Here is a 24,612-nt window from a genome sequence, read left to right on the forward strand (position 1 = left end):
GGGCTGGGGGCTTTGGGGGGCCCCGACGGGGCCCAGGCTGCTCCCACAAGTGCTCCGTGAGGCCAGGCAGAACCCTGGCAGGATGAACCACACGCTCTGCCCGCCCCTACACCCAGCGTGGCCTACCTTGGTGGCGCAGGCTCCTGCTGAAAGGGCTGGCTTCACAGACACGAGGGCCCTGCGGGCCTGGCCCCAGCCTCAGGGCACCGGCCAGGCCCTTTTCAGAGTCGCTCAGCAGCACCCGTGTGATAACACGCACCAGCTCCCGGATCACGGCACCCGTGCAGTGGGGCCCGCCAGCCAGGCCGTTGGACGGGAAGAAGAACGGCTTCAGGTGGTGTGCAAGCTCACTCCAGTCGGCCACAGGACTGCGGGCGTCTTTGCAGCCATAAATCAGCTCACCATTCTTTAGGCGGAGAGAGAGACAGGACGGTGTCAACTCCACAGGCTGGGGCAAAATACCTCTGTCCCTGCCCACTGAGCAGGTAAAGGGACTTGACCCCCTACCTGTCTCTGTCTGGGTTTCCCAGACCCACCTTCACACACCATGTCACTGACCAAGAGTCAAACCCCATTAGAACACGAAAAAGAAAACGTTCTCAGAAAGTGAGGACCGGCCTGGCCTGAGACACAAAGCCTCAGGAGAACGTGCACTACACGGGGCCTCAGGCAACCTCAGCCCTAGGCCCAAACTCCCAAAGACCCCAGCCTGTCGCTCGAGAAGCCACGTGATGCCCATGCTACTGGGGGACACACAGACTTCTCAGCCAGTGTGGATGTCAGTCCTGTCCTCTGCAGGGCAGGTGAGGCTGCCAGTGTCATTAGTGTGGAGAGTTTCATCTTCAAGGCCATCCAGCCTTTTAAAACCAAGTCTAGCAAAGAATCCCCCATGGCACCACACTCCCAGGGCTGTGAGCAGGGATGTGAGCACAGGCTGACCCTGTGACCCGTGAGCCACAGCTAACCCAGGGGAGTGACCGACTCCTTGCCCCTGGTTCCCACATAGGAGAGACGGGGCGGTCAGCAGCCTCCACACGGTCCCCAGTGGCCCCTTGATACACCCTGCAGCCCTCTCCCCACTGCAAAGGCGAAGTAGCCGCACATCCCCTACAAGACTAAGGTGTAAAAGACGCTGTGGCTTCCCTCCCATGCCTCCCCTCAAACCACACAGCCACGCTGAGCAGCCCCTCGTGCCCCCGCGGCCAGAAACCAAGGTGCCATCCTAGAAGCACAGTCGTGGGCCCTGGCCAAGCCATCAGAGGACACAGCCCCCAGAGGGCCGAGCCATCAGAGGGGACACAGCCCCCAGAGGGCTGAGCCAGAGCCAGCTGTGCTGCTCGATTCCAGGCCCCAGAAACCATGAGAGACGGTATGTGACTGTTATGCAGTGGAGAATACAAAGCAGGGTAGTCACAGCGCTGTCCTCAGGTGGCAGAGGAGAATCAATCCAGCCCAGGAGGTGTGGACAGGGCATTCCTCCCTCATCAAGCTCGGGGGTTCAGTGGCGCACAGTGCCTCCACTGGGTGTCCTGTCACACATTCAAGCTCAGAGGTACGGACATCTGAGTAAGAGGCACACAGCTGAGGCCCCTGCTGGCCATGGGGCCAGGGGAACCCTCATGAGACGACTGACCCTGGACATGGGCCCTGCTGCAGGAAGAAGGCAAAGGGTACGCAGGAGTCCCTGGGGGGAGTAGACCACAATGAAGTGCTAAGCAAAACCAGGCCCTGGGGACTGCAGCCAAGAGGTGGGCCCAGGGCTCGGCCCACAGTCCAGGACAAGAGCCACCTCAGCCCCCGCAAAGCTGCCCTTCTCCAGGCCTGTGAGCAGCTGAGTGACTGCTGGACAGTGGAAAGCCTCTTCTCCCCAGTGTCTAAAATCTATACAAGTACAGCCACTCAAGGACATCATGTGACCTTCCCTGGAGCGCCGCTGCCCTGAGCTCCACGACAAAGCTGCATGTCCCCCACGTCTCACAAGCGTCCAGTGTGGGGGTGGATACGGCCACAGCCGTGGAGTCGGGCCAACGGGGAGGCGGCTCCCACAGCAGGCAATGGGGCACACCTGAACTTGAGAACCAAAGCCTGACTCACAAGCAGCGATGGCACTTGCAGTGATGGGCTTCACTGCTCCTGGTATTATCTTAAAAAGCCATTCTGGAGGCACCTCGGGGGCTCAGTTGGTTAAGCATCCAACTCTTGGTTTTAGCTCGAGTCATGACTTCATGGTTCGTGGGATCAAGCCCCACATCGGGCTCTGTGCTGACAGCCTGGAGCCTGCTTGGGATTCTCTCTCTGTCTCTCTCTATCCATCCCCTGCTTGTGCTCTTTGTCTCAAAATAAATAAGTAAATGTTAAAAAAAAAAAAGCCATTCTGTGTCCCTTCTCTTAATCTCACTCTTTTGGAACTATTATCGCAACCTCTGTGTTGTTTCCACTCTGATTTTAGCAAAAGCAAGCCCTCCAGGCCCCGCCCCACAGCAGGGGCCAAGCCACTCCCCTCGCTGCGGGCCCAGCAGGCAAGCACAGTCAGAAAAGGGTCCACCGGGAAAAATACTAGCCTCACCGAAGGTTCCAGATTGTTCCAAATCAATCCGCAGATGAAGGAGAATTTATCTTTAGGCTTTAAATGTGAAATTCCTTCAGTCTTTGTAAGAATTAAAAATAAGAACTGAGGAGGAGTTAAGATGGCAGAGGAGAAGCAGGGGGACCCTGGGCTTTCCTCGTCCCTCAAACACAACCATATCGAGGCCAGGTCACTTGGAAAACCCAGGAAAATCCATCTGCAGAATGGCAGAATGATCCCCACGGTTGGAGGAGGCAGCTTAGCAGGTGTGAGGTGCGTGGACAGTCCCCTTCCTAGAGTACTGTTGGAACAGGGTATATTGCCTCCCTAAGGGCAAAAGACCCTGCAGGCACCAAAGACCTTTTCTCAGCAGGAGACAGAGGCACACCCAGAGGGAATAGGAGCCTTGATGCTTTTAGCAGTGCTACACCACAAATTCAGCACGTTGTGCAGGCGTGGGTCTTTCTTCGGGGACAAAGGGCTTCAGACACAACACACAGAGGCTCTACTCTGGAGGAGGGGCGAGGATCCACGTGGTGCCAAGTCCTCTAACATTTCGGGTTTTGAATCCCCGAAGCACACCAAAGAAGAAACACGGGAGAGCTGTGGCGCACAGGGAGCTGACTGCCTTCGCTACTCTGTGACGGCTGCCTGAACAGTGGGGAGTATGAGAATCCGTCTGGGGACGGGAGACTGGGATGGCGCCACTTTCCCTTCAACAACATGGCAGGACTTCAGAGAGCCACGGAGAGGCCCCCAGTGGAGGCGGGACCTGGTCACACCAGACACCGTCTCCTGTCCCCGTCAACTGCTTATCTACTGGGGCAAGACTCTGAGCCAGCACAGTGGGCCTCTCCTCCAGAAGATCAGCACAGCCAGCCCCCTGATGCACCAAGTGTACTGAAAATCGAGTGCTTTAAAATGACACCTGCAGGGGCGCCTGGGTGGCTCAGTCGGTAAAGCGTCCGACTTGGGCTCAGGTCATGATCTCGCAGTCTGTGGGTTCGAGCCCCGCGTCGGGCTCTGTGCTGACAGCTTAGAGCCTGGAGCCTGCTTCAAATTCTGTGTCTCCCTCTTTCTCTGCCCCTCCCCCGTTCATGCTCTGTCTCTCTCTCCTTCAAAAATAAATAAAAACATTAAAAAAAATTTTTTTAAATTTAAATGATACCTGCAGTTTTTGTTTTTTGTTTTTCCTATTGGAATCAGCCTCATAGTTTCTGGGGTTTGTTTTTTTTTTTATCATTTCCTTCTATTTATTTTGTGGATCAGTCTTTTTAATTCTTTTTCTTTTTTCTTTTTTAATGTTTGTTTATTTTTGAGAGAGAGAGACAGACAGACAGAACACAAGCAGGGAGGGGCAGAGAGAAGGAGACACAGAATCCTTAAGTAGGCACCAGGCCTGTGAGCTGTCAGCACAGAACCTGATGTGGGGCTTGAACTCACAAACTGTAAGATCATGACCTGAGCTGAAGTTGGAGCTTAACCGACTGAGCCACCCAGACGTCCCTCCTTTCTTTTTCTTTGGAATCAGCTTTATAGTTTTCTGGTTTTTTACTCCCTTTCCTTTTCTTTTTTTGGGATCAGGGTTTTATTTTTTTCTCCTTTTTTCCTAGCTTACTTCAACAAACGAATCAAAGCACACCTAGTTAAAGGTCCAAACACTCCCCCACAGCAAGCAAGGGGGAGCTCTGCAGAGCACTGACCAGCGGGAAAGAGCGGCCAAAACACAAGAGCACAATGTACACAGCACACACTCCTGAACTGCAAAGCCCTGGACAGTGTATGACCCCTTTAACATAGCGGTACTCTCAGGTGCAGGAAACATAGCAAGCTTTTAAAACACGCAAAAACAGAAACTTAGCCAAATGAGAAGACGGAGGAATTCTCCCCTAAAGAAAGGCCAAGAAGAAATCACAACCAGGGACTTACTCAAAACGGATATAAGCAACATATCTGAACAAGAATTCAGAACAACAGTCATAAGACTACGAGCTGGGCTTGAAAGAAGCAAAGAAGACACCAGAGACACTCTTGCTGCAGAAATCAAAGGCCTGAGACCCATTCAGGATGAAATTAAAAAATGCCATAACTGGGGCGCGTGGGTGGCGCAGTCGGTTAAACGTCCGACTTCAGCCAGGTCACAATCTCGCGGTCTGGGAGTTCAAGCCCCACGTCAGGCTCTGGGCTGATGGCTCAGAGCCTGGAGCCTGTTTCCGATTCTGTGTCTACCTCTCTCTCTGCCCCTCCCCCTTTCATGCTCTGTCTCTCTCTGTCCCAAAAATAAATAAAATGTTGAAAAAAAAAATTAAAAAAAAAAAATGCCATAACTGAGATGTAAAACAAACTAGATACACTGACAGTGAGGCTAGAAGAATCAGGGGAGAGACCAGGTGAAATAGAAAATAAAAATAAAATCATGGAAAATGATGCAGGTGACAAAAGGAAATTACTAAATCACAAGGGGAGAATGAAAGAACTAAGTGATTCAATGAAGTGAAACAATATCCATATCACAGGAGTCCCACAAGAAGAGACAGGAAAAAGGGGCAGAAGGTTTATCTGAATAAATTATACCCGAGAACTTCCCTAATCTGGGGGGTGGAAACAGGCATCCAAGTCCAAGAGGCACAGAGAACTCCCTTCAAAATCAACAGAAACGGTTCAACACCAAGACATATCATAGTGACACTGGCAAAATACAAAGATAAAGAATTCTGAAAGCAGCTAGGGGCAAATGAGCCTTAACCTACAAGGGTAGACACATAAGGGTAGCAGCAGACCTGTCCACTGAAACTTGGCAGGCCAGAAGGGACTGGCAGGAAATAGTCAATGTGCTGAATAGGAAAAATATGCAGCCAAGAACCCTTTATCCAGCAAGGCTGTCACTCAGAATAGAAGGAGAGGTAAAGGCTTTCCCAGACAAACAAAAACTGAAGGAGTTCATGACCACTCCACCAGCCCTGCAGGAAATTTTAAGGGGAACTCTGTCAGTGGAGAAAAAGAAAGAAAGAAAGAAAAAAAAAAAAAAAAAAGACCAAAGCAGCAAAGGCTACAAACGACCAGAGACTATCACCAGAAACACCAAATCTACAGATAACACGATGGCACTAAATTCGTATTATGCAGAGCCCAAATGTCCATCAACTGATGAATGGATATATACATACATACACACAGTGGAATACTATCTGGTGACCAAAAACAATGAAATCTTGCCATTTCCAATGAGGCAGATGGAGCTAGAAAGTGTTACGTTAAGCAAAGTAAGTCAGGCAGAAAATGACAATTATCTTATGATTTCACTCGTGGAATTTAAGGAACATAACAGATGAACATAGGGGAAGGGAAGAAAAAATAAAAACAGGGAAACAAACCATAAGAGACTCTTAAGGGGCACCTGAGTGGCTCAGTTGGTTAAGCGTCAGACTTCGGCTCAGGTCATGATCTCACAGTTCATGAATTCAAGCCCCACATCAGGCTCTCTGCTGTCAGCTCAGAGCCTGCTTTGGGTCTTCTGTCTCCCTCTGTCTCTCAAAAATAAATAAACATTACAAAAAGAGAGAAACTCTTAAATATAGAGAGCAAACAGGGTTGCCGGAGGGGAGGTGGGTGGAGGATGGGCCGGGTGGGTGACAGGCATTGAGGAGGGCACTTGTGATGAGCACTGGGTGCCATATGTAAGTGATGAATCACTGGGATCTACTGAAACCAATACTACACTGTATGTTAGCTAACTCGAATTTAAATAAATAAATTTTAAACAAACAAAAAAGAATCGATTGTGAAATCTGTCCTCTTTTTCTGGATTCAGGAAGGTGGAGGCAGACGGGGTGAACGCAGTTCACTGGGACCACATTTCTGAGCCAGATGGGAGAAAGCTCATCACACAGGCTCCCCGCCCACCCAAGCCCGCTGAGGGGCATGCAGTGCACAGAGCAGCACCATCCACGTGGAGCGGGACACAGAGGGCACAAGGCCGCCCACATACAACAGCCCTGCTTCTCCACACACATCCAGTGCTCGCGAGCCTGGACCCCTGGACTCTCGCACACACATAACACCAATGAGGACATCCCCGGGGCTGGGGCCAGGATGAGGAGGAAGGGAGATGACAAGGAGGACCTGAGGGGACACATTTCCGACACAGGCCACACTGAGCTCTCCTCCAGATCTGGGCCAGTCCTGCTCCCACCCCCTCCACGGAGGCCCCGACTCCTGCCAGCAGGTGACCCCGGGGCCTCAGGGACCCCGCAGACGGCCGTGCCTGTGCTGATGGCGAGGGCTCCGTGTGCAGAAACCTTCCCCCACCCAGCCAGGATGCGGGGTGATGAGCCACAGGACTTTGAGAACTCACCGACTGACAAGATCTGGGAATCAGAAGTTCCCTGAATGATCCACGAGCAAAAGCACAGGTGTGGCCACCCCATCAGAGATGCACAGAGGTACCCCAGGGACACAGCCCAACGGAGTCAGGGCCATCCTCATCCAGGAACCAGAGGTGGGCCCAAGGCCGCCCAGTGCTCAAGGAGCTAATGTCTCACACTCCAGGGATCACAGGATGCCACACCTGTGGAACGAGGCTCGGAAAAAGGACCGCAGGACTTTGCCACGGCAGCCCCAGCCCAGACACCCTCACCTGCAAGGTCACAGAGGCGATGCGCCACGGGTTCACTCAACCCAGTTTGGACTCCCACTGGCCCCACTCACTGCTCAAGTGCCTGGAAATAGAAGCTACTCTTACCTTAAATATCTTTAAGTTGTTCTGAGCTTCCTGTAACAAGCTCTTCAAAGCAAAGTGCATTCTCTGTTCATTCCTACGACGAGAAGACACTACTGATAGGACTGCAAGCCGCCTGTGGCTCAGGGGCCCTGACTCGGGGCATAGGCCTGGGGGCGGCTGCCAGGAACCTCAGGCTCTGTGGGTCAAGGAGCCATATTCCCCCAGCCTTCCTCAGGGAGGCTCCCCATCACTGCCCCCCGTGCCCACCCCACTCTCTAGCCCTTCCTGGTGGTAACATCTCCCCAGCCACCTCCTCCCAAAGGTCACCCGAGGAGGCAACTCCCGGACAAGAACCCGGACAAGAACCGGGAGCCCTGCCCAGCCCCCCGCCCCCACCACCGCAGAGAACGCCCCCCCTGCCCACCCCACCCCCACCCCTCACAGAACACACCCCACCACCACCCCCATGGAAGGTGACATAGGGACAAAGGAGAAGTGTTCTCTTACCCTGAGTAGAGATCGAGGGGGCAGTATTTACTTATCTGCTTCCACTTCCCCGTTGCCACCTGTTAAGAAAGCGCCAAGCGGTGTCAGCGGCTGACGGGAGAGCTGAGGTGAGCACAAGGGTGCTGAAGGTCACCACCTCCAGGTGCGCACCAGCACTAGTGGGGGCGGGGCCTGGCTCCAACCCCAGGGAACCCCAGCCCTCCATGGGAGCAGGGCAGCTGGCAGCAAGCACCTTTCCAAAACGACAAACCAGTCTCACAAAACGGTCGGGCTCAATTCTGGCCATCGGATGAACAAATCTTTAAACTTGTAATATTCAGGAAGAGGAGGGTATGGCTAACAAGCAACTTCATGTTGTGGGGGAAAAGACAAATCGGCACAACCTTTTGAAAGTCAAGTCGCTGGTTTCCGTCAAATTTTAAATGTGGGTATCCCCAGACTTTGGCAAACCTATGAATGTCACCAGGTCGGGGACGTTCAGTGCAGCCTAACTGTAACAGCGAGGTCCGGAAACAACTTTGCAGTGCATGCATCCGCTCTCACGGGCCAGGACACAGAAAGCCACTTGATACGTGAAGGAATGAGTAAATGACATCCAGCTAACAGAAGAGGTAAAGGTAAAAATCACCAACATTTATTCAAGGAAAAAAACAATTCAGGTGAGTGGAAGTGATGTTACTTTACGTAAAAAGAAAAAAAGAAAAGAAAAAGAAGTGCATCCACAGGTCATATCCAAATATGCACTGGAAAAGCCTTGAAGGATACACAAGAATTAATCTCCAGGATGAAGAGAAAAAAGCAGAGCAAGTGCATATGCTGAGACCCCATATTTGCTTCATGAAAGTATGCATGTACACATGTGAGTGAGCACATCCTAGAAAACATGTGGGGAATGGCATCATCTCAGGCCCCCAGGATAGTATGTACATTCGTGTTGGCAGAAGTGTGGAAGGATGTGCCAACTAACAACGTGGGTTACCTCTGGGAAATCGGGTGACCTAATTGCTACAGTTCCATACTGTATCAGTTAAATGAACAAAGAAAAAAATAGCTCTTAAAAATGAACGGTGACAATGAACACCATCTCCCAAAGGGAGTGGCTCACATACCTTCTTTTCCCTAAGAGACTAGAAAGTTACAACAACACAAAGAAAAGATGGGGTGAGTCAGCAAAAAATGGTGGTGGTAAAGACCTCTGGAAATTCTCTCCTCCATAAGGGCAATGAGAAAACTGGCAAAAACTGTCAGAATCAAAACTTTCAGAACTCTGAAAATTAACCAAAGGCTTGCAACAACCTAGGGAGCGTTTATTCAAGAAAAATGGCCAAATCTAAGAACACTGAGCTTTGTGGCATTTTTTTTTTTAACTTTTTTTTCAATGTTTATTTTTGACAGACAGAGACAGAGTGCGAGTGGGGGAGGAGCAGACAGAGAGGGAGACACAGAATCCAAAGCAGGCTCCAGGCTCTGAGCTGTCAGCACAGAGCCTGATGCGGGGCTCGAACTCACAGACTGTGAGATCATGACCTGAGCTGAAGTCGGCACCTAACCGACTGAGCCACCCAGGCGCCCCAGCTTTGTGGCATTTTTAGTGCTCTATTCCCAACCCTCTCTCCAGCTCCAAGGAAACCCTGAAAACCAGCAACCCCAATCCTGGTGAAAAGGAAGTCTGGCAGCCAGCAGGGGGGCTGAACGGGGCAGGAGTTTCTCCAAAGCCTCATGCCCAAAGAATGGTCATTATATGACCCATCTCTGGGACTCCCATCTTCATTACCTCCGAGCCGAGCAGGTGCAGAAGGGGCGTCCTCCCAGGGGCATTTGTGAAGCACGGTTTCACTGCACAGCTACCTGAGAGAGTGGTAACAGTCATGGCAAACAATCAGGCTTAGCCTAATGCTAAAATGGAAAAGCTGAATAATGAGATGTACACAGGGCTCTAGAAGGCCATGCGCAGGCTCTAGAAAGACCTTCAAAGGCCCTCGCTTTCTGTTGATCTGAGGCTCTGAGGAACTGAAGGCTGAGTACAGCTGCAACTGCCACGCTGAGTGGTGATGGCGGTCCCTGCGTGCGTGCGGAGCCCCTCGGCAAAGACTGCTTGGTTCCAGGCATTCAAGAAAATCTTAGTGCCGAAAGACCGTCAACCAAGAGCTCTTCATCTATAAAACTATCCTTTGGAATGAAGGAGTGATTCAGACACTGCCAGGCAAACAAGAACTGAAAAAAAAAATTGTTGTTAGCTAACCTGCCCTACAAGAAATACTTAAAGGGAACCCTTCAGGCTGAAATGAAAGGGCGCTAAACAGTAACTTGAATCCACGTGAAGAAATAAAGAGCACCAGTAAAGGAACTACACAGGCAGGTAAACAGAGAAGACCATGAACTTGTTTGGAACTTTTTTATCCCATCTCCTTGAAAGAATGTCCGCCACACGGTAGGAGGCAATCGTCAGGAATCTGCAGTAACAAGCACGCTATGTACGAAGACTAACTTGTAAGGGGGAAGCCAACAAAGCTAGGAGGAGCAGAGCCTTCGTACACCAGTGAGATTAACTGGTATTAACTGAGCTAGACTGTTCAGCTTAAGGTGTTCAAGTAATGAGTGACAAGACAGAAAAGTAACAACAAAACAGAAGACTTGAACCACACTATAAACCAACTAGACCTCACAAACATCTATAGGACACTCTACCCAACGACAGCAGAACACACATTCTCATCAAGCAAACATGGAACATTCTCAGGGAGACATGAAGTCATGCAAATGTTCTCCAGACTTGGTGGAATAAAATTAGAAATCAATAGCAAAAAAAAAAAAAAATTGAGAAATTCACAAATACAAGAAATCTAAACACATTCCTAATCATCAGTCAAAGAAGAAATCAACAGGAAAACCAGAAAATTGAGATAGAATGAAAATGCAACATACCAAAATTTATGGGAGGCAGAGAGCAGTGCTTACGTGGAAATTTATACTTGTAAACACCTATATGAAAAAGAAGAAAAATCTCAAATCAATAACCCAATTTTCTACGCAAACTAGAAAAATAAGGCCAACCTAAATCCAATGCAGACAGAAGGAAGGAATTAGTAAAGATGAGAGCAGAGACAGATGAAATGGAGAACAGGGAGAAAAATGAAGAAAGTGAACAAAACCAAAAGTTGTTTCTTTGAAAAGATCAACAATTACTATAATCCTTTCGCCGGATCAAGAAAAATGACCACAAACAGAAATAAAAGAAAGGATGTTACTTAACCTTGCAGAAATAAAAAAAGAATTTTAGAAGAATACTATGAACAAATCAGATGAAGTGCACAAATTCTTAGAAACACACCACACCAAAATTGAGTCAGGAAGAAAGAGAATCTAAACAGAATAGTAAGAGTGGCACTAAATCGGCAACCAAAAATCTTCTGACAAAGGAAAACCCAGAACCAGATGGCTTCACTAGTGAATTCTCACCAAATGATTAAAGAAGAATCAACACCAATACTGAAACTCTTACAAAAAACTAAAGAGTAAAGAGAAGGAAACACTTCCTAACTCATTCTATGAAGCCAGTTATCACCCTACCAAAACCAGACAAAACATCACCAGAAAAGAATACTTCAGGCCAATTATCTCTTAAGAAAAAATCTTCAACAAAAACTAACCTAATTTAGCAGCATATTAAAGGAATCATATACCTATAATGAAGTGAGATTTATCCCAGAAATACAAGGACGGTTCAGCATACGCAACCATAAGAGGCCACATTAACAGAAAGAATAGCACACTTCCTGGTCTTCTCAGTTGACACAGGACAAAATCTAACATTCTTTCACGATTCACAAAAAAAAGGGGGGGCAAAAAAACTCCAAAAGAACACCTATGGCCAACGCACAGAGAACATCACACTCAGTAGTGAAAAACTGAAAGCTTCTGCCTAAGATCAGGAACAAGATAAGGATGTCCACTCTTGTTTCTACACAAAATTGTACTGCAAATTCTAACCTGAGCAATTAGGGAAGAAAATCAAAGAGCACCTAGATTGGAAAGAATGAAGTAAAACTATCCTTATTTGCAGATGATCTAATCACACATACAGAAAACCCTGAGAAACCACCACCACCACCACCAAAAAAAAAACAAAAAAAAAAACAAAAAAACCCAGAGCAAATAAACAAGGTCATCAAGGGTGACAGGATAAGGTATCAATATAGAAAAAAACAACTGCATTTCTCCCCTCACGCCCATTAGAATGGCTACTATCAAACACACACAAAAAGTGTCAGTGAGGGTGCGGGGAAAGTGGAACTCTCAGGTACCGTGGTAGGAACGTAAAATTGCACAGCTGCAGTAGACAACAGCGTGGTGGTTCCATGTACTTACAACCGGAACTGCCACATGACCAAAAATTCCACTTCTGGATACACCCTCAGAAGAACTGAAAGCAGAATCTCCAAGAGATATTTACACACCCGCGTTCACAGGAGCACTGTTCACAAGAGCCAAAAGGCAGAAGCAACCCAGTGTGTGTCACTAGAGGAACAGATTGAAGATGTGGTGTATACATTCAAGGGACTATTATTCAGCCTTAAAAGGGAAGGAAATTCCGACATACTTTACAACGTGGATGAACCTTGAGGACCTAAGTGAAATGAGTCAGTCACGAAAGAACAAATACTGTATATAATTCCACTTACGCAGAGTAGCCACAGCGGTGAAATTCAGAGACAGAAACTAGGATGGCAGCTGCTGGGAGCTGAGGAAAGGAAGAAGCGTGAGTGATTTAATGAGGACAGAGTTTCAGTTTGGGAAGATGAAAAGGTTCTGGAGACGACGGTGGTGATGGCTGCACAACAATGTACCTTAATGATTACGATGGTAAATTTTATGTGTATCCTACTACAATTCAAAATATATATATATTTAAAAAACCAATTATATTTCTATGCGATGAACAACCTGAAAATGAAATTAAAAAAAAAAAAAAACATTTACAACAGCATCCAAAATAATAAAATACTTAGGAATAAATTTAACAAAACAAGTATAAGGCTTACACGCTGAAAACTATGAAGTATCACTGCACGAAATTAAAGACCTAACCAAATGGAAAAACATCCCGTGTTCATAGAACATCAACACTGTTAAATCAAGGTGGCGATACCTCCCAAATTGATCTGCAATTCGACAGAATCCCTACAAAAACTCCCAGCTGGTTTATTTGAGGAAAGTAAGAAGCTAAAGGCATCTAAATTGGAGGAAAAAAAAAAACCTCTCTTCACAGATGGCAAGATCCTATACATAGAAAATTCTAAAGAATCTGTAAGAAAGACACTCAGCAAAGTTGCTGGGTACAAGATCAACATACAAAGATTAGTTGTGCTTCTATACGCCAGCAATAAACAATCTGAAAATGAAATTAAAGAAGCAATTCCATTTACGACCATACTTAACAACATCCTAAAAGAATATCTAGAAGTAAATTTAACCAAAGTGGTAAAAGACTTGCACGCTGAAAGCTACAAAACATTGCTGGAAGAAATTCTGAAAGACCTAAGTAAGTGGAAAGACAACCTGTGTTTGCGGACTGTAAGTCTGAATGTTGCACTGCCCCAAGTGATCTACAGGTTTCTGCAATTTCTGTCAAAATTCCAAGTCTTTTTTTGCAGAAATGAAAAATCCAATCCTCAAATTCAGATGCGACTCTAAGGAGTCCCAAAAAGCCAAAACAATCTTGAAAGAGAAGAACAAAGCTGGAGGACTCGGACTTCCTGATTTTAAAACTGACTACAGTGGAGAAACGGGAACCCTCTTGCACTGTTGGTGGGAATGCAAATTGGTGCAGCCACTCTGGAAAACAGTTGGAGTTTCCTCAGAAAATTAAAAATAGACCTACCCTATGACCCAGCAATAGCACTGCTAGGAATTTACCCAAAGGATACAGAAGTGCTGATGCACAGGGGCACTTGTACCCCAATGTTTATAGCAGCACTTTCAACAATAGCCAAATTATGGAAAGAGCCGAAATGTCCATCAACGGATGAACGGATAAAGAAATCGTGGTTTATATACACAACGGAATACTACTTGGCAATGAGAAAGAATGAAATCTGGCCTTTTGTAGCAATGTGGATGGAACTGGAGAGTGTTATGCTAAGTGAAATAAGTCAGGCAGAGAAAGACAGATACCATATGTTTTCACTCATATGTGGATCCTGAGAAACTTAACAGAAGACCAAGGGGAGGGGAAGGGGGGAAAAAGTTACAGAGAGGGAAGGAGGCAAACCATAAGAGACTCTTAAATACTGAGAACAAACTGAAGGTGGATGAGGGGTGGGGGAGAGAGGAAAGTGGGTGATGGGCATTGAGGAGGGCACCTCTTGGGATGAGCACTGGGTGTTGTATGGAAGCCAATTTGACAATAAATTATATATAAAAAAAAAAACTGGGGTGCCCGGGTGGCGCAGTCGGTTAAGCGTCCGACTTCAGCCAGGTCACGATCTCGCGGTCCGTGAGTTCGAGCCCCGCGTCAGGCTCTGGGCTGATGGCTCAGAGCCTGGAGCCTGTTTCTGATTCTGTGTCTTCCTCTCTCTCTGCCCCTCCCCCATTCATGCTCTGTCTCTCTCTGTCCCAAAAATAAATAAACGTTGAAAAAAAAAATTAAAAAATAAATAAATAAATAAATAAATAATAAAAACTGAAAACAAAAATAAAATCTTTAGCGGCACTTAAAAGAAAAAGAACTTAAGAAAACTGACTACAAAGCTACAGAAAAAAAAAAAAAGTGTCATAGTGGCAGAAGGACAGACATATAGGCCACTGGAACAAAACGGAGAGCCCAGAACTAAACCACCACATTTACAGCCAAAAGATCTTCAATAAGGAAGCCAAGACCATTCAGTGGAAAAGGGCAGTCCTTTCAACAAATGGTGCTGGGAAAACTGGAATTCAATGCAAAAGAAAACTGGACGCTTACCTCACTCCATGTATAAAAATTAACAAAAAATCGATCAAAACCTTAGAGCAAAAGCTTCGTGACCTTGAATTAGACAATGATTTGACTATGACACCAAAAGCACAGGCAACAAAGAAAAAACAACATATACTTTAGTGAAATCAAAAATTTTTGTACATCAGAGGATGTTATCGACAGAGTGTAAAGACAACTGACAGAATGGGAAAAGATACTTGCTGATCACATACCTGATAAAAAAATTAATATCCAAAATATATACAGAACCCCTAAAACTCAACAATAAAAAAATAACCTGATTCAAAAATGGGCAAAGGACTTGAACCAATGGATCTCAAAAGAAGACATACAAATGGCCAACGAGCACGTAAAAGATGTGCAACATCACTACCCGTTAGGGAAACGCAGGGGAAACCACAGTGAGGTACTGCTTCGTACCCCGAGGATTTCCTACAATCACAAGCAAGCACTGAAGATGTGCTGAAGATGTGGAGAAACTGGAACCTTCAGATGTTGCTGGTGGGAATACAAAATAGTGTGAGAGCCATGGGAAATAGCTCGACATGTGCTCGAAACCCTTGCTCCAGAAATTGCTCTCAGACCCAGCAATTCAACCCAGAAGAACTGAAAGCAGTGACTCAAACACGAACATGCACACGCATGTTCACAGCAGCCAGCACTATTCACAACAGCCGAAGGGGAGAAACAACCCACATGTCCATCAGGAGATGAATGATAAACGAGGTGTCCCCAGACAGCGGAACAGTGTTCAACCGCGCCACAATGTGGACGAACCTCAAAACCGTGACACTCAGGGGAAGAAGCCAGTCACGGGAGGCCACCGGGTGTGGGATTCCATCTACAGGAAATGTCCAGAGCACGTCCACAAGGGCAGGTGTTGGCCGGGGGCTGGCGGGACAGGGGCCTTAGGGAGTGACTGCTAACGGGGACACGATTCTTTGTGAGCTCATGAAATTATTCTGGAATTCGAATAATGACGGCAGCGCCATCATGCGAACTTACTAAAACCCACCGAAGTATACACTTCACGTGGGTGAACTGAAGCTATGTGAACTATACCTCGATTTGAAACAAAGCGAACATGAACTACTTGCAAAAGAAAAAGTAAATCAGATCAAAGTATCTGTTTTTTCACTCGTCGGGCGACTCCGGGGGGTCCCACCATGGGGCCAGCGCCCCCACCCGAGGCTCTGTGCACAGAGGCCGTGGGCCGGCCGCGCTTCTCACCTTGAGGTGCTGGTGCATGCAGTAACGGCACACTTTGTGCTTCACCTCGTGCGTAACGTCACCGGAGAAAGGAATAAACCCACATTTTGGCTGCAAAATAAACAAGTAAGGAAGAAAAAACTGTTTAGGGACAAATCACATACCTTTCAGGGGACAAGATAATGGAGCGTGATGCCCGGGAGAATCAGGTATCACATCCCCCAGAGCCGCTATTGTCCACGGCCCCGTGGGGAGCAGACACCTCCCTCGTCACATCAACAGCTCTGCCGCCACAGAATCCGAGGCCAGAACCCTCACTGGGGAGGCCAGAGGTGCCTCAATCGCTGACCAGACGGACAAAGTATAACACACCGTGACACGAGGTGACAGCCATGCCTGGAGGAACGGGTCTGCCCCAGCTCCCACCCAGAGGAACCCTCGCTCCCACTGCCCCAGCTCCCACCCAGCTCCTAACAGTGGAACCCTTGCTCCCTCGGACAAGACGGAGCGAACGGGAAGCCCCTCGGACAACTGGGAAGCTCCCAGGACATCTGCAACACTGGCTGCCTTTCAAAACCACAGTTCCAGGGCAGGACTGTCAGGACTCAGTGTCGGGACTCAGAAGGCTGGCTGTCATCTGAGACCCCAGGATGCTCACCCTCTGAAGGGACAAGCAGAGCAACCAGGGTGACCCCAAAGGCCCCGCCACAGAGGTTCAGAGGAAGGAGACAAAACGATGGCCTGGGACACCCAGGAGGCTTCCCTAGGGACACGTGGGCGCACTGGGCAGCAGAGATGAAGCCAGGGCCTGGCCCTTCTCCAGGGGTCACGGCCCTCTGCTGGGCACACAGACCAGGTCTCTGAAAGTCACGCAGGCTTCTGTGCCTCTTCCTTCTGGTGGCCACCGGCCAGGGCCTGCCCCCGGCTGGCTCCATGTCCCAGCAGCAGGCATGGGCCCACATCTGAAGGCCTGGCCAGTGGGGAGAACCAAAGCAGCAAGGCACAGGAGACAGACATCAGGAGCGGGACACAAGCCGAATGCACGGAGTTGGGGGTTGGGAAGAGGCCACGAGGCCTGGGGGGGGTGACCTCAGGAGCTTCTGTCGCAAAGCACGCCCCAGGCAGGCGGCCCGCACATTTACAACCTGGACCCCTGTTCCCTCCCCTCCCCGACCAGTTCCCCTCGATAAAAGTTCACCTTGATCTCTACACACAGAATCGGCCGGTGCTCAACAAAACGGTAAGTCTGAAGTCGGGCTAAATTGGGAAGGCACAACGCATAGCCACTGAGAGTGTCCAGGTCCTTGTCACAGCGGGATTCTGAAAGACAGAGCCGGGAAAAGACCGGAGGATCAGCACAGAATAGATGAGACAGCCCATAGCAACTCGGTGGACTCCTGGGAGGAAGGGCCGGCCCTGCCCAAGAGAGGCCTTGGCCTCGGACTCCTGGGAGGCCCTCGAAGCTTCATGCCATCCTGCCTGAGGAGTGTCTGTGCTTATCTGGGACTCCACCTCCAGGCTGGTGCCACTCCTCCGGTGCGTGGTCACACCTTGTTGCCAGGAGAAACAGACACTGTGCACCCAAGTCGCACAAGCAGGACGCCTGGGAGTTCGTGCTGGGTCTCTCAGATGGCCGTCTGGGTGTGACCGAGTCCCTCAGTGCGTGAAGCTGTAGCCATGAGGACAACAGGGAGCTCCAGGTCCTTCTAGCGAATCATCGGACCTGGGGTTATCCTGGGAGCCCCCGAAGCTGCAAGCATCCTCAGAGGTAGGGGTGGTCTTGGGGACCACCCCATCTCTGCGACTCCCCCTTCCTTGCACAACCAGTCCTTCGGGGCCCTCCAACACCCCCACTTCCTCAGCGCCAACCGCACCACACGCCTCCGGACCCCAGGGGGAGTCAGCTTTCCTCTTTTCACATCAGGAGGCCAGTTACAAGTCGCCCTTGCGACGAGGACCAGTACTTATGATGTCTGGTAGGACCAGTTTAATTGGTAATTAAAATGATGGCGTAGAGCCTTAGGGCAAGCGTCAGGCCACCCTTGCCTAAAGGAGAGCAGCCGAGGGCGCCTGCACAACTCAGTCGTTAAGCACCTGACTTCGGCTCAGGCATGAACTCACGGTTCATGAGTTCGAGCCCTGCATCAGGTGAACACGAGCCCTGGTGGAGCCCCACTTCTCTCTCTCTCCCCACCCCCCACTCACTTGCGCCGTCTCTCTCTCTCTCTCTCTCTCTCTCTCTCTCTCTCTCTCTCTCTCTCTCTCTCTCTCTCTCTCTCAAAAAAAGTAAGAGAGTAAAAGAATAAAGGAGAGCAGCCAAAACCCAAGTCCTGGCTCTGGGGCGGCTTCCCCTCGGCAGCTCTTTCCACACTGGGGGTCCTGCTCTTCACAGCGCCCCAAACCAGGGGCTCCCGCGCACAACCTCCGCGTCTGCTTTCTCCTTCCTAACCCCAGGATGGGAGGCGGGCCTCCGGCACACCTGAACCGCTTGTTCCAGGAGGGGCCAGGACCAGCCTCAACACCGGGGACGTCACCCCCGGTCTCTGCCTGGAAGGAAGAGCTCTGACGGGGCTACTGTCGCCACCACCGCGAGCAAGAGCGGGAAGGCACGGGAGGCCACGGGGACAGGCCGTCGCCCACGGAGACGCACGTCTGTGCGCTTCCCGCAGGGAATAAGCGGGCAGGTGGATTCTAGCGGCCGGGAGCAGGCCCTCCCGCGGGCCCTGCAGCCACCCTCCCTGCCCGGAGTCCCTCCTCTTCCTCCCGCTCCTCTTCTCCCAGGTGCGCTTCCCGGGTCACACACTGTCTGCGACCACCCGAGCGTCTGGTGCCCAGAATCGTCTTCATGAGCTCGTAGGACTTCTGCCGAGGGTGGCGTTTCTGGCAACAGAGCTGCTGAAAACAACATCTACCCGACACAAGTCACAGGTCAAACTCTTCTCAAATGGAATATTTAAGTTACCAACAAAATGTAGAATCCGGAACGCTTACCTGGTCTTTCAGACTGTATCTTTAAACAAAGCTGTTTCACGAAATCTAAACGCAGCTGAACCACCTCCTGTGAGAACAAATACAACATACTCAGTGCACCGCACGACTGTGGGAATGGACCTAGTGCCGCAGAACCGCACACGCTCAAAAACAGTTAAAATGGCACGTCTCATGCTACGGACACTTTATCACAATGAAAAACCATTCAGTATGCGGATTCAGGAATAAAAGCTGCTCTACTATTTAAAGGACACGACCAGATGAAAGAGACGTGACAGGCCATCCTCAGAGCACTGGCTTCCACAGTGGGCGAGCCACTCCAGCCACCGTGACCGGGAACCAAGGGGGGTGTGCTCACCCGCTGGGAGAAGCCATCGGAGCCCCCGGGAGCTCGGGGAACAGCCAGGGGAGTGCGGGGAACAGCAGATGTAGCAGTCCAGGGCCACAAGCGGAACTACATTTCTTTGCACAACTTTAAAGCCCCAATTTTATAATGAACTCTATCTTGGGCACCCTGAACACTTGGCTACATTTTACCAACCCTTGATTCAAACTCCTGAATCAGCGTGAACCACGTCATCCTGCCTGACGGACGGACAGATGGATGGCAGGTGGCCAGCACCTGCACAAAGCACTAACTTAAGAAGGACTACGGTTAAGACCACACAGTTCCTCTGCCGGAAGTGTAAGTTGGAGGATGTAGCCACGCCAGGCTCCCCGTTGATGGGCTTCTGCCCTCGAAGGAATGCAGGGATGGCTGCGGGGGTGGGGAAGGCGGCTGGCAGAGAAGCAACTGGTCCAGTCTTCCAGAAGCTTCCCCAGGAGAACAGCATCCCCTCACTAACCATGTGGCCAATGCTTCCATCACATCACGCTCAAATGCAAGTTGAGGCCGCCCTAGTGGCACTCACTTTGGGAAGACCAGGCCCACAAAAGCAAGACAACACTTTAAATTCCATCAGCGTCTCAACCATCCATGGTACTGAGGACACAAACCCCTGAAGGCACAAGGGGAACAGCCTCGTCCCTGTTTCCCAACCTCCAGCTCCTGTGGAGACAGGCCCAGACCAGTCCCCAGACCAGCCCCTGTCCACACGCAGGCTGATGACCGGTGCCAGCAGTCCCACGTACACACGCCAGGGACTGGTGTCAGTGGTCCCATCCACCCACACCCACACCCACACACACACCGGTGACCGGTGTCAGTGGGCCTATCTACACACACACACTGGTGACCAGCGTGTGTCAGCAGTCCCGCATACACACACACTGGTGTCGCCTGACAGTGGCCTCATGCAGCCCGTCCTGTGCGGACCCCATCTCCAAGGGAGAAAAAGCAGGCTGTGTCTCACTCTGGCAGGGTCTCCAGGCAGAGGGGGTATGTAAGCGGGATGGATGCTCCCTGGATGTGACCTTGTGGGCTCACACTCTCCCAAAGGCCCGTCCACTGTGCACAGACAGAACCAAACCTGGAGACAGAGCACCGCGTGAGCCCCGATGCTGTTCCTCCCTACCAGGCCGCTGTCGTCTGGGACCCTGAGCTGCCACCGCCCTCACTGCTGACCCCGCCTGGGAGAAAACGTCCAGAGCTCTCCCAAGAGCTGCAGGACAGAGAAATGCCCCATCCTCAAGAAGAAAGCTGGCAGTCAGCACACCCACGTTCACTCAGACACCGTCCAGGCCGCTCACAGACGCAGGGCTCTCACAGCCACGGGCTTCAGGCCTTCACAATTCAACTGGACAGCCGGGGACCTCAGCAGGGGCGGTCCCAGCCCCAGGACCTCTTGCCCCTTTGTGGCCCCACGCTGCCCGGGGCTGCCCCTGGAGGCCAGCAGGAAGCTGTGAAAAGGACAGGTCATCTCTCAGATCATGAGCCTGGGAAGCCAGGGCCAGGTCAGAGCAACACTCAGAGCCCTTCAGTGAGCCCACATCAGGAGGTGCTGAGGCCCCCAGCCAGCAGCCGGCTCCGCGGAGGCGTCAGCCTGGAAGGGGTCCACAGCCCGGACGGACCCCCAGCAGCACCGACAACACGTCCCAAGCTGTCAGGGGACCCCCTTAGAGGACGTTTTGCCTGAAGTCTACTCGGTCAGGCAACCCTTACACTTCAGACAACCTCCCCTCTACCTCCTCGGTGCCGGCTTCTCAGGATGAGCTCAAGCCACAGTATTTCCAAACAGAGGCCGCACTCTCAGCTCCGAACGACAGAGCTCCTGTCGGTTCAGGGCCCTGCTCTCCAAGAAGCAGCGCCAGGCACCGTGACAAGTGAGGATGGCCGCCCCCAGGCAGGGGACGGATGCCACCTGCTGAGGGCCGCCAGGACGCAGGGCCGCCGTGGCTGCCTCAGTGCCCCCTCCTGCGTGTCCCAACATGACTTCGTCTGTAACAGGCACCCCTTGGCAAGAAGCGGCAGCAAGAGCCAGCAGCACAGACCACCCAAGGGCAAGGGGAGGCCATCATGCCACACGGGCCTCAGCCAGGCTTCCCCAAGAGGCAGGTCACACACATCCCCAGCGTGGGGGCCCCACTCCTCCCCAACTCGCTTGAGGTACCACCAGCAGCAGAGGGCTCAGCGATGCTTCTGGATCTCTGTCGAGACCCTCACCAAGCTGGAGCCCCCCGTGACAGCAGGGTGGCGGGGACCAGGGGTCCCAGCAAGTGGGGACCTCACGCGGTCTCTCTGAACCTCAGGCTGGTCGTCTAGAAGATGGGAACACTGCCTGCTCCGTGCTCACGCGCAGCACAGAAGAAGAGCACTGGGAAAGCAGACCACAGGGCTGTCCGGAAGCACAAAGGTCCAGACTACGCTTGAGAAGCTGGTGTTACGGACACAGAGCGTGGGAACGCAGACTTCGTGACCGTGTACGTAAAAGTCACTTACCCCACAGTGGACATAGTTCTCCCCCAAAAACTCTTTCATGACATTTTTGCTGAAGTCCACTATGTTCTGTAGGTGCTGAAATATCTCTTCTGAGGCCTGTAATGGACAAGCACAGGGGAGCCTCAATGACCGGGGCCTCCGAGGGAGCAAGCAGCACCACGCACACGCCAGGCGCCCTGGCTCGGGAGGAAGGCGAGCCTCGCCGGTGACTGCCAGACCCCCTAGAGCTCCCGTCCCACAGCCCCACAGACTCCACACCATCCGCCCAAGAACCACGTCTGCCCCCCTTGCCCTCCTCCCACCCGGGACTCATGGGGATCCCACCAGCGGCCCAGGTGCGCCCGCTGAGGAACACAGCTTTGAAAATCTGTCACGGCCAAAAATCACCGGGTGTTTACATTTCGGTCCTCAGCATCTAGATGTAGAGTAAGTACGTCCTCCCCAGTCAGAGGCTCGTGACGCGCCCACACGCTGTGAGGTTTGGGGGAGAACAGGTTTCCGACCCAAGGCAGCAAGTCCGGGGTGGACGGCAGGGTTCTGGCAGGGGGCCGGGAGGCGGCCGGGGCTCTGGGAAGCTTCTGGACAGAGCGGCCACGGCCTGCAGCGGAACCACACGCGACAAAGAGCCGCGGGCCCTCGGGGTGGCACCCTACAGCTGCAGCCACAGAGCTCCCGACAGAAAGCTCTTCTTGTCAGGACTGTCACACACAGCTCTCCACCCTAACGTGACTGGTGCCATGTCGTACCGCTCAGAAAATAAAGGCAAACTGTTGCCTTCGAAGACGCTGCCTCAATGAGTCTGAGCGGGGAAAGCGGAGGGAGGCATCCAGAGAATGCTGGCCTTTCCACAAGCTTCAGGCGCCTCAGGGGTGGCGGGCGGGGGAGGAAGCTGCCTGGAGAACGTTCTAGCTTCCACTCAGATCTGCTTGGATCCCACAGGAACAGACCACCATGTGTGCTGCCTGCGGCAGTGGAGGCAGGAAAACGCCCTCCTGCCTGGGGCCACCTTCCTCCACACAGACCACGCCGTCCCTAGGCCCCGGGCAGCCCCGGCTCTCCCCCTCGGTCCCCTTCTCTTCTGCGAGGCCAACCTCATTTCCACAGCCGTCCACCCCACCTCCCCGGACTCTTCCTGCCCCAGACGAGCATGGACCCTGCGCTCCCGCTCCCCCCTCCACTCGCGTGGACGGGATCCCCTGACAGGCACTGCTGCTCCCCCCACTGGAGGGGGACACTCGCTGCTACTGGGGGCGGCGGGCAGGCGACAGAGCAGCACCAGCTTCCCTCGGCCCAGATGACTCAGCGAACGGAAACCTGGCGCTCCACCTGAATGGCCTGTCGTGACTTGTCACGCTGCCTGCGGGCATCGCCAACTCCACTTTCGTGGCTACACTCCCAAAGATGGGGAAATGGAGCCAGCGAGTGGCAAAGCCGAGCCCTGGCCCTGGGTGTCCCAGCTCAGCACCCAGGGCCCTCCCAGGGCACCCATGGTGACCCGGGCAGGTCAAGACGCTGGCCGTGAGGGAACTGGGGACACCCCCACTTTCTGCACCGAGAGCCTGTGTCACATTTAGCTTTCTACAGTTAGCACTAATACTTCCACGTCAGAAAAAAAATTCAGTGTTTTCTTAATTAACTATTTTAACGACTGGGTGGCAAACCCACCAATCTTACCTTCTTCCTGTTTGGAGGAAACTTCAGGAAACGCAGCACCACACAACGCTATCAGAAATAAAACAAAGTTTGGTCAGTGCCCACCCGAAGCCTGGGGTTGGGGGGGTGGCTGTGGGGAAGGGGCTGGAGGCCCCGTGCCCCCAGGGAGGCAGGAAGGGAGCCGGCACTGGGTCACAGGGCAGGCAAGAAAACCTGGCTCCCCCGGGCCAGCCAGCTCACCCTCAGGAATTAATCTTACAGAAGTAACTAGAGCGCAGAGAAGATTCTAGCTACTGCGTGCGAAAGGATGACGTATAGTTCCAGATAAAAGGGAAACGACCCACCCGGCCAACAACAGTGACGAGGCTAAACACGGCAGGAGGCCTTCCAGACGGTGGGACAAGGTGCTGCAGTTTATGGGAGACGGAGGTCCCTGCTCACAGACACACGTGCGGCCACCACCCACTCAGAAACGGAAAAGGTTACAGGACAGGCCTTATAAAGGAACCCAGTTTTATAAACATGTTCGTACACGTGTGTGTAAACAAACACGGGTAAGAGGGGATGTATGGGTACCGTTCCACCCGTGTCAAGTTCAAAAGCGAGTAAGACCAAGGTCTGGTGAACGTGCCTCAGGCGGGTGGGACTGTCCCTGAAAAACATTCCAGTAGGGGCTGGTCATGGGATTACGGGTCCATGTGCTTTGTGATATGTAGCTACATACACACCGACGACTGGAGCACTTTTCTAGAGGTTTGCTACCCTTCGTTTTTGAAAGTTTATAAAATATTTTATTATGATTTACTTATTGTTTCAGAGAGAAAGAGACAAGGCACGCACATGCACCTGCGGGGGAGGGGCAGAGGGAGGGAGAGAAAGAATCCCAAGCGGGTTCCAAGCTCTGGAAGGAGTTCAACACGGGGCTCAATCCCACAACCCTGAGATCATGACCTGTGCCGAGATCAGGAGTCGGACACTTAACCAACTGAGCCACCCAGGCGCCCCACAAAATAAAAGTTTTTAAACAAAGTATATGCACACTCAGCTTGTATGAAAAAGTCCAGAAGCACTCAACACTGGTGACAGTGTCTCCAGGGAGCAACAAGTGGACA

At 51.4% G+C, this 24,612-nt stretch overlaps 1 protein-coding gene across 1 annotated transcript in view; it reads right to left on the reverse strand.

The window, feature by feature from the left end:
• The window catches only part of IPPK (inositol-pentakisphosphate 2-kinase), a 48,493-nt gene that overhangs the window by 18,272 nt on the left and 5,609 nt on the right, over positions 1–24,612 (reverse strand). Inside the window, exons 2-9 of the mRNA XM_003995306.5 lie at positions 23,522–23,569; positions 21,848–21,943; positions 18,970–19,036; positions 17,177–17,298; positions 16,000–16,089; positions 7,794–7,852; positions 7,308–7,380; positions 127–406 (exon numbers count right to left, since the gene is read on the reverse strand). Of these exons, the coding sequence (XP_003995355.1) occupies positions 127–406; positions 7,308–7,380; positions 7,794–7,852; positions 16,000–16,089; positions 17,177–17,298; positions 18,970–19,036; positions 21,848–21,943; positions 23,522–23,569 (835 nt within the window). The remainder of the gene's footprint in view (positions 1–126; positions 407–7,307; positions 7,381–7,793; positions 7,853–15,999; positions 16,090–17,176; positions 17,299–18,969; positions 19,037–21,847; positions 21,944–23,521; positions 23,570–24,612) is intronic.

The sequence above is a fragment of the Felis catus genome, chromosome D4 (genome assembly GCF_018350175.1).
Source record: "Felis catus isolate Fca126 chromosome D4, F.catus_Fca126_mat1.0, whole genome shotgun sequence".
NCBI classification, from domain to species: domain Eukaryota; kingdom Metazoa; phylum Chordata; class Mammalia; order Carnivora; family Felidae; genus Felis; species Felis catus.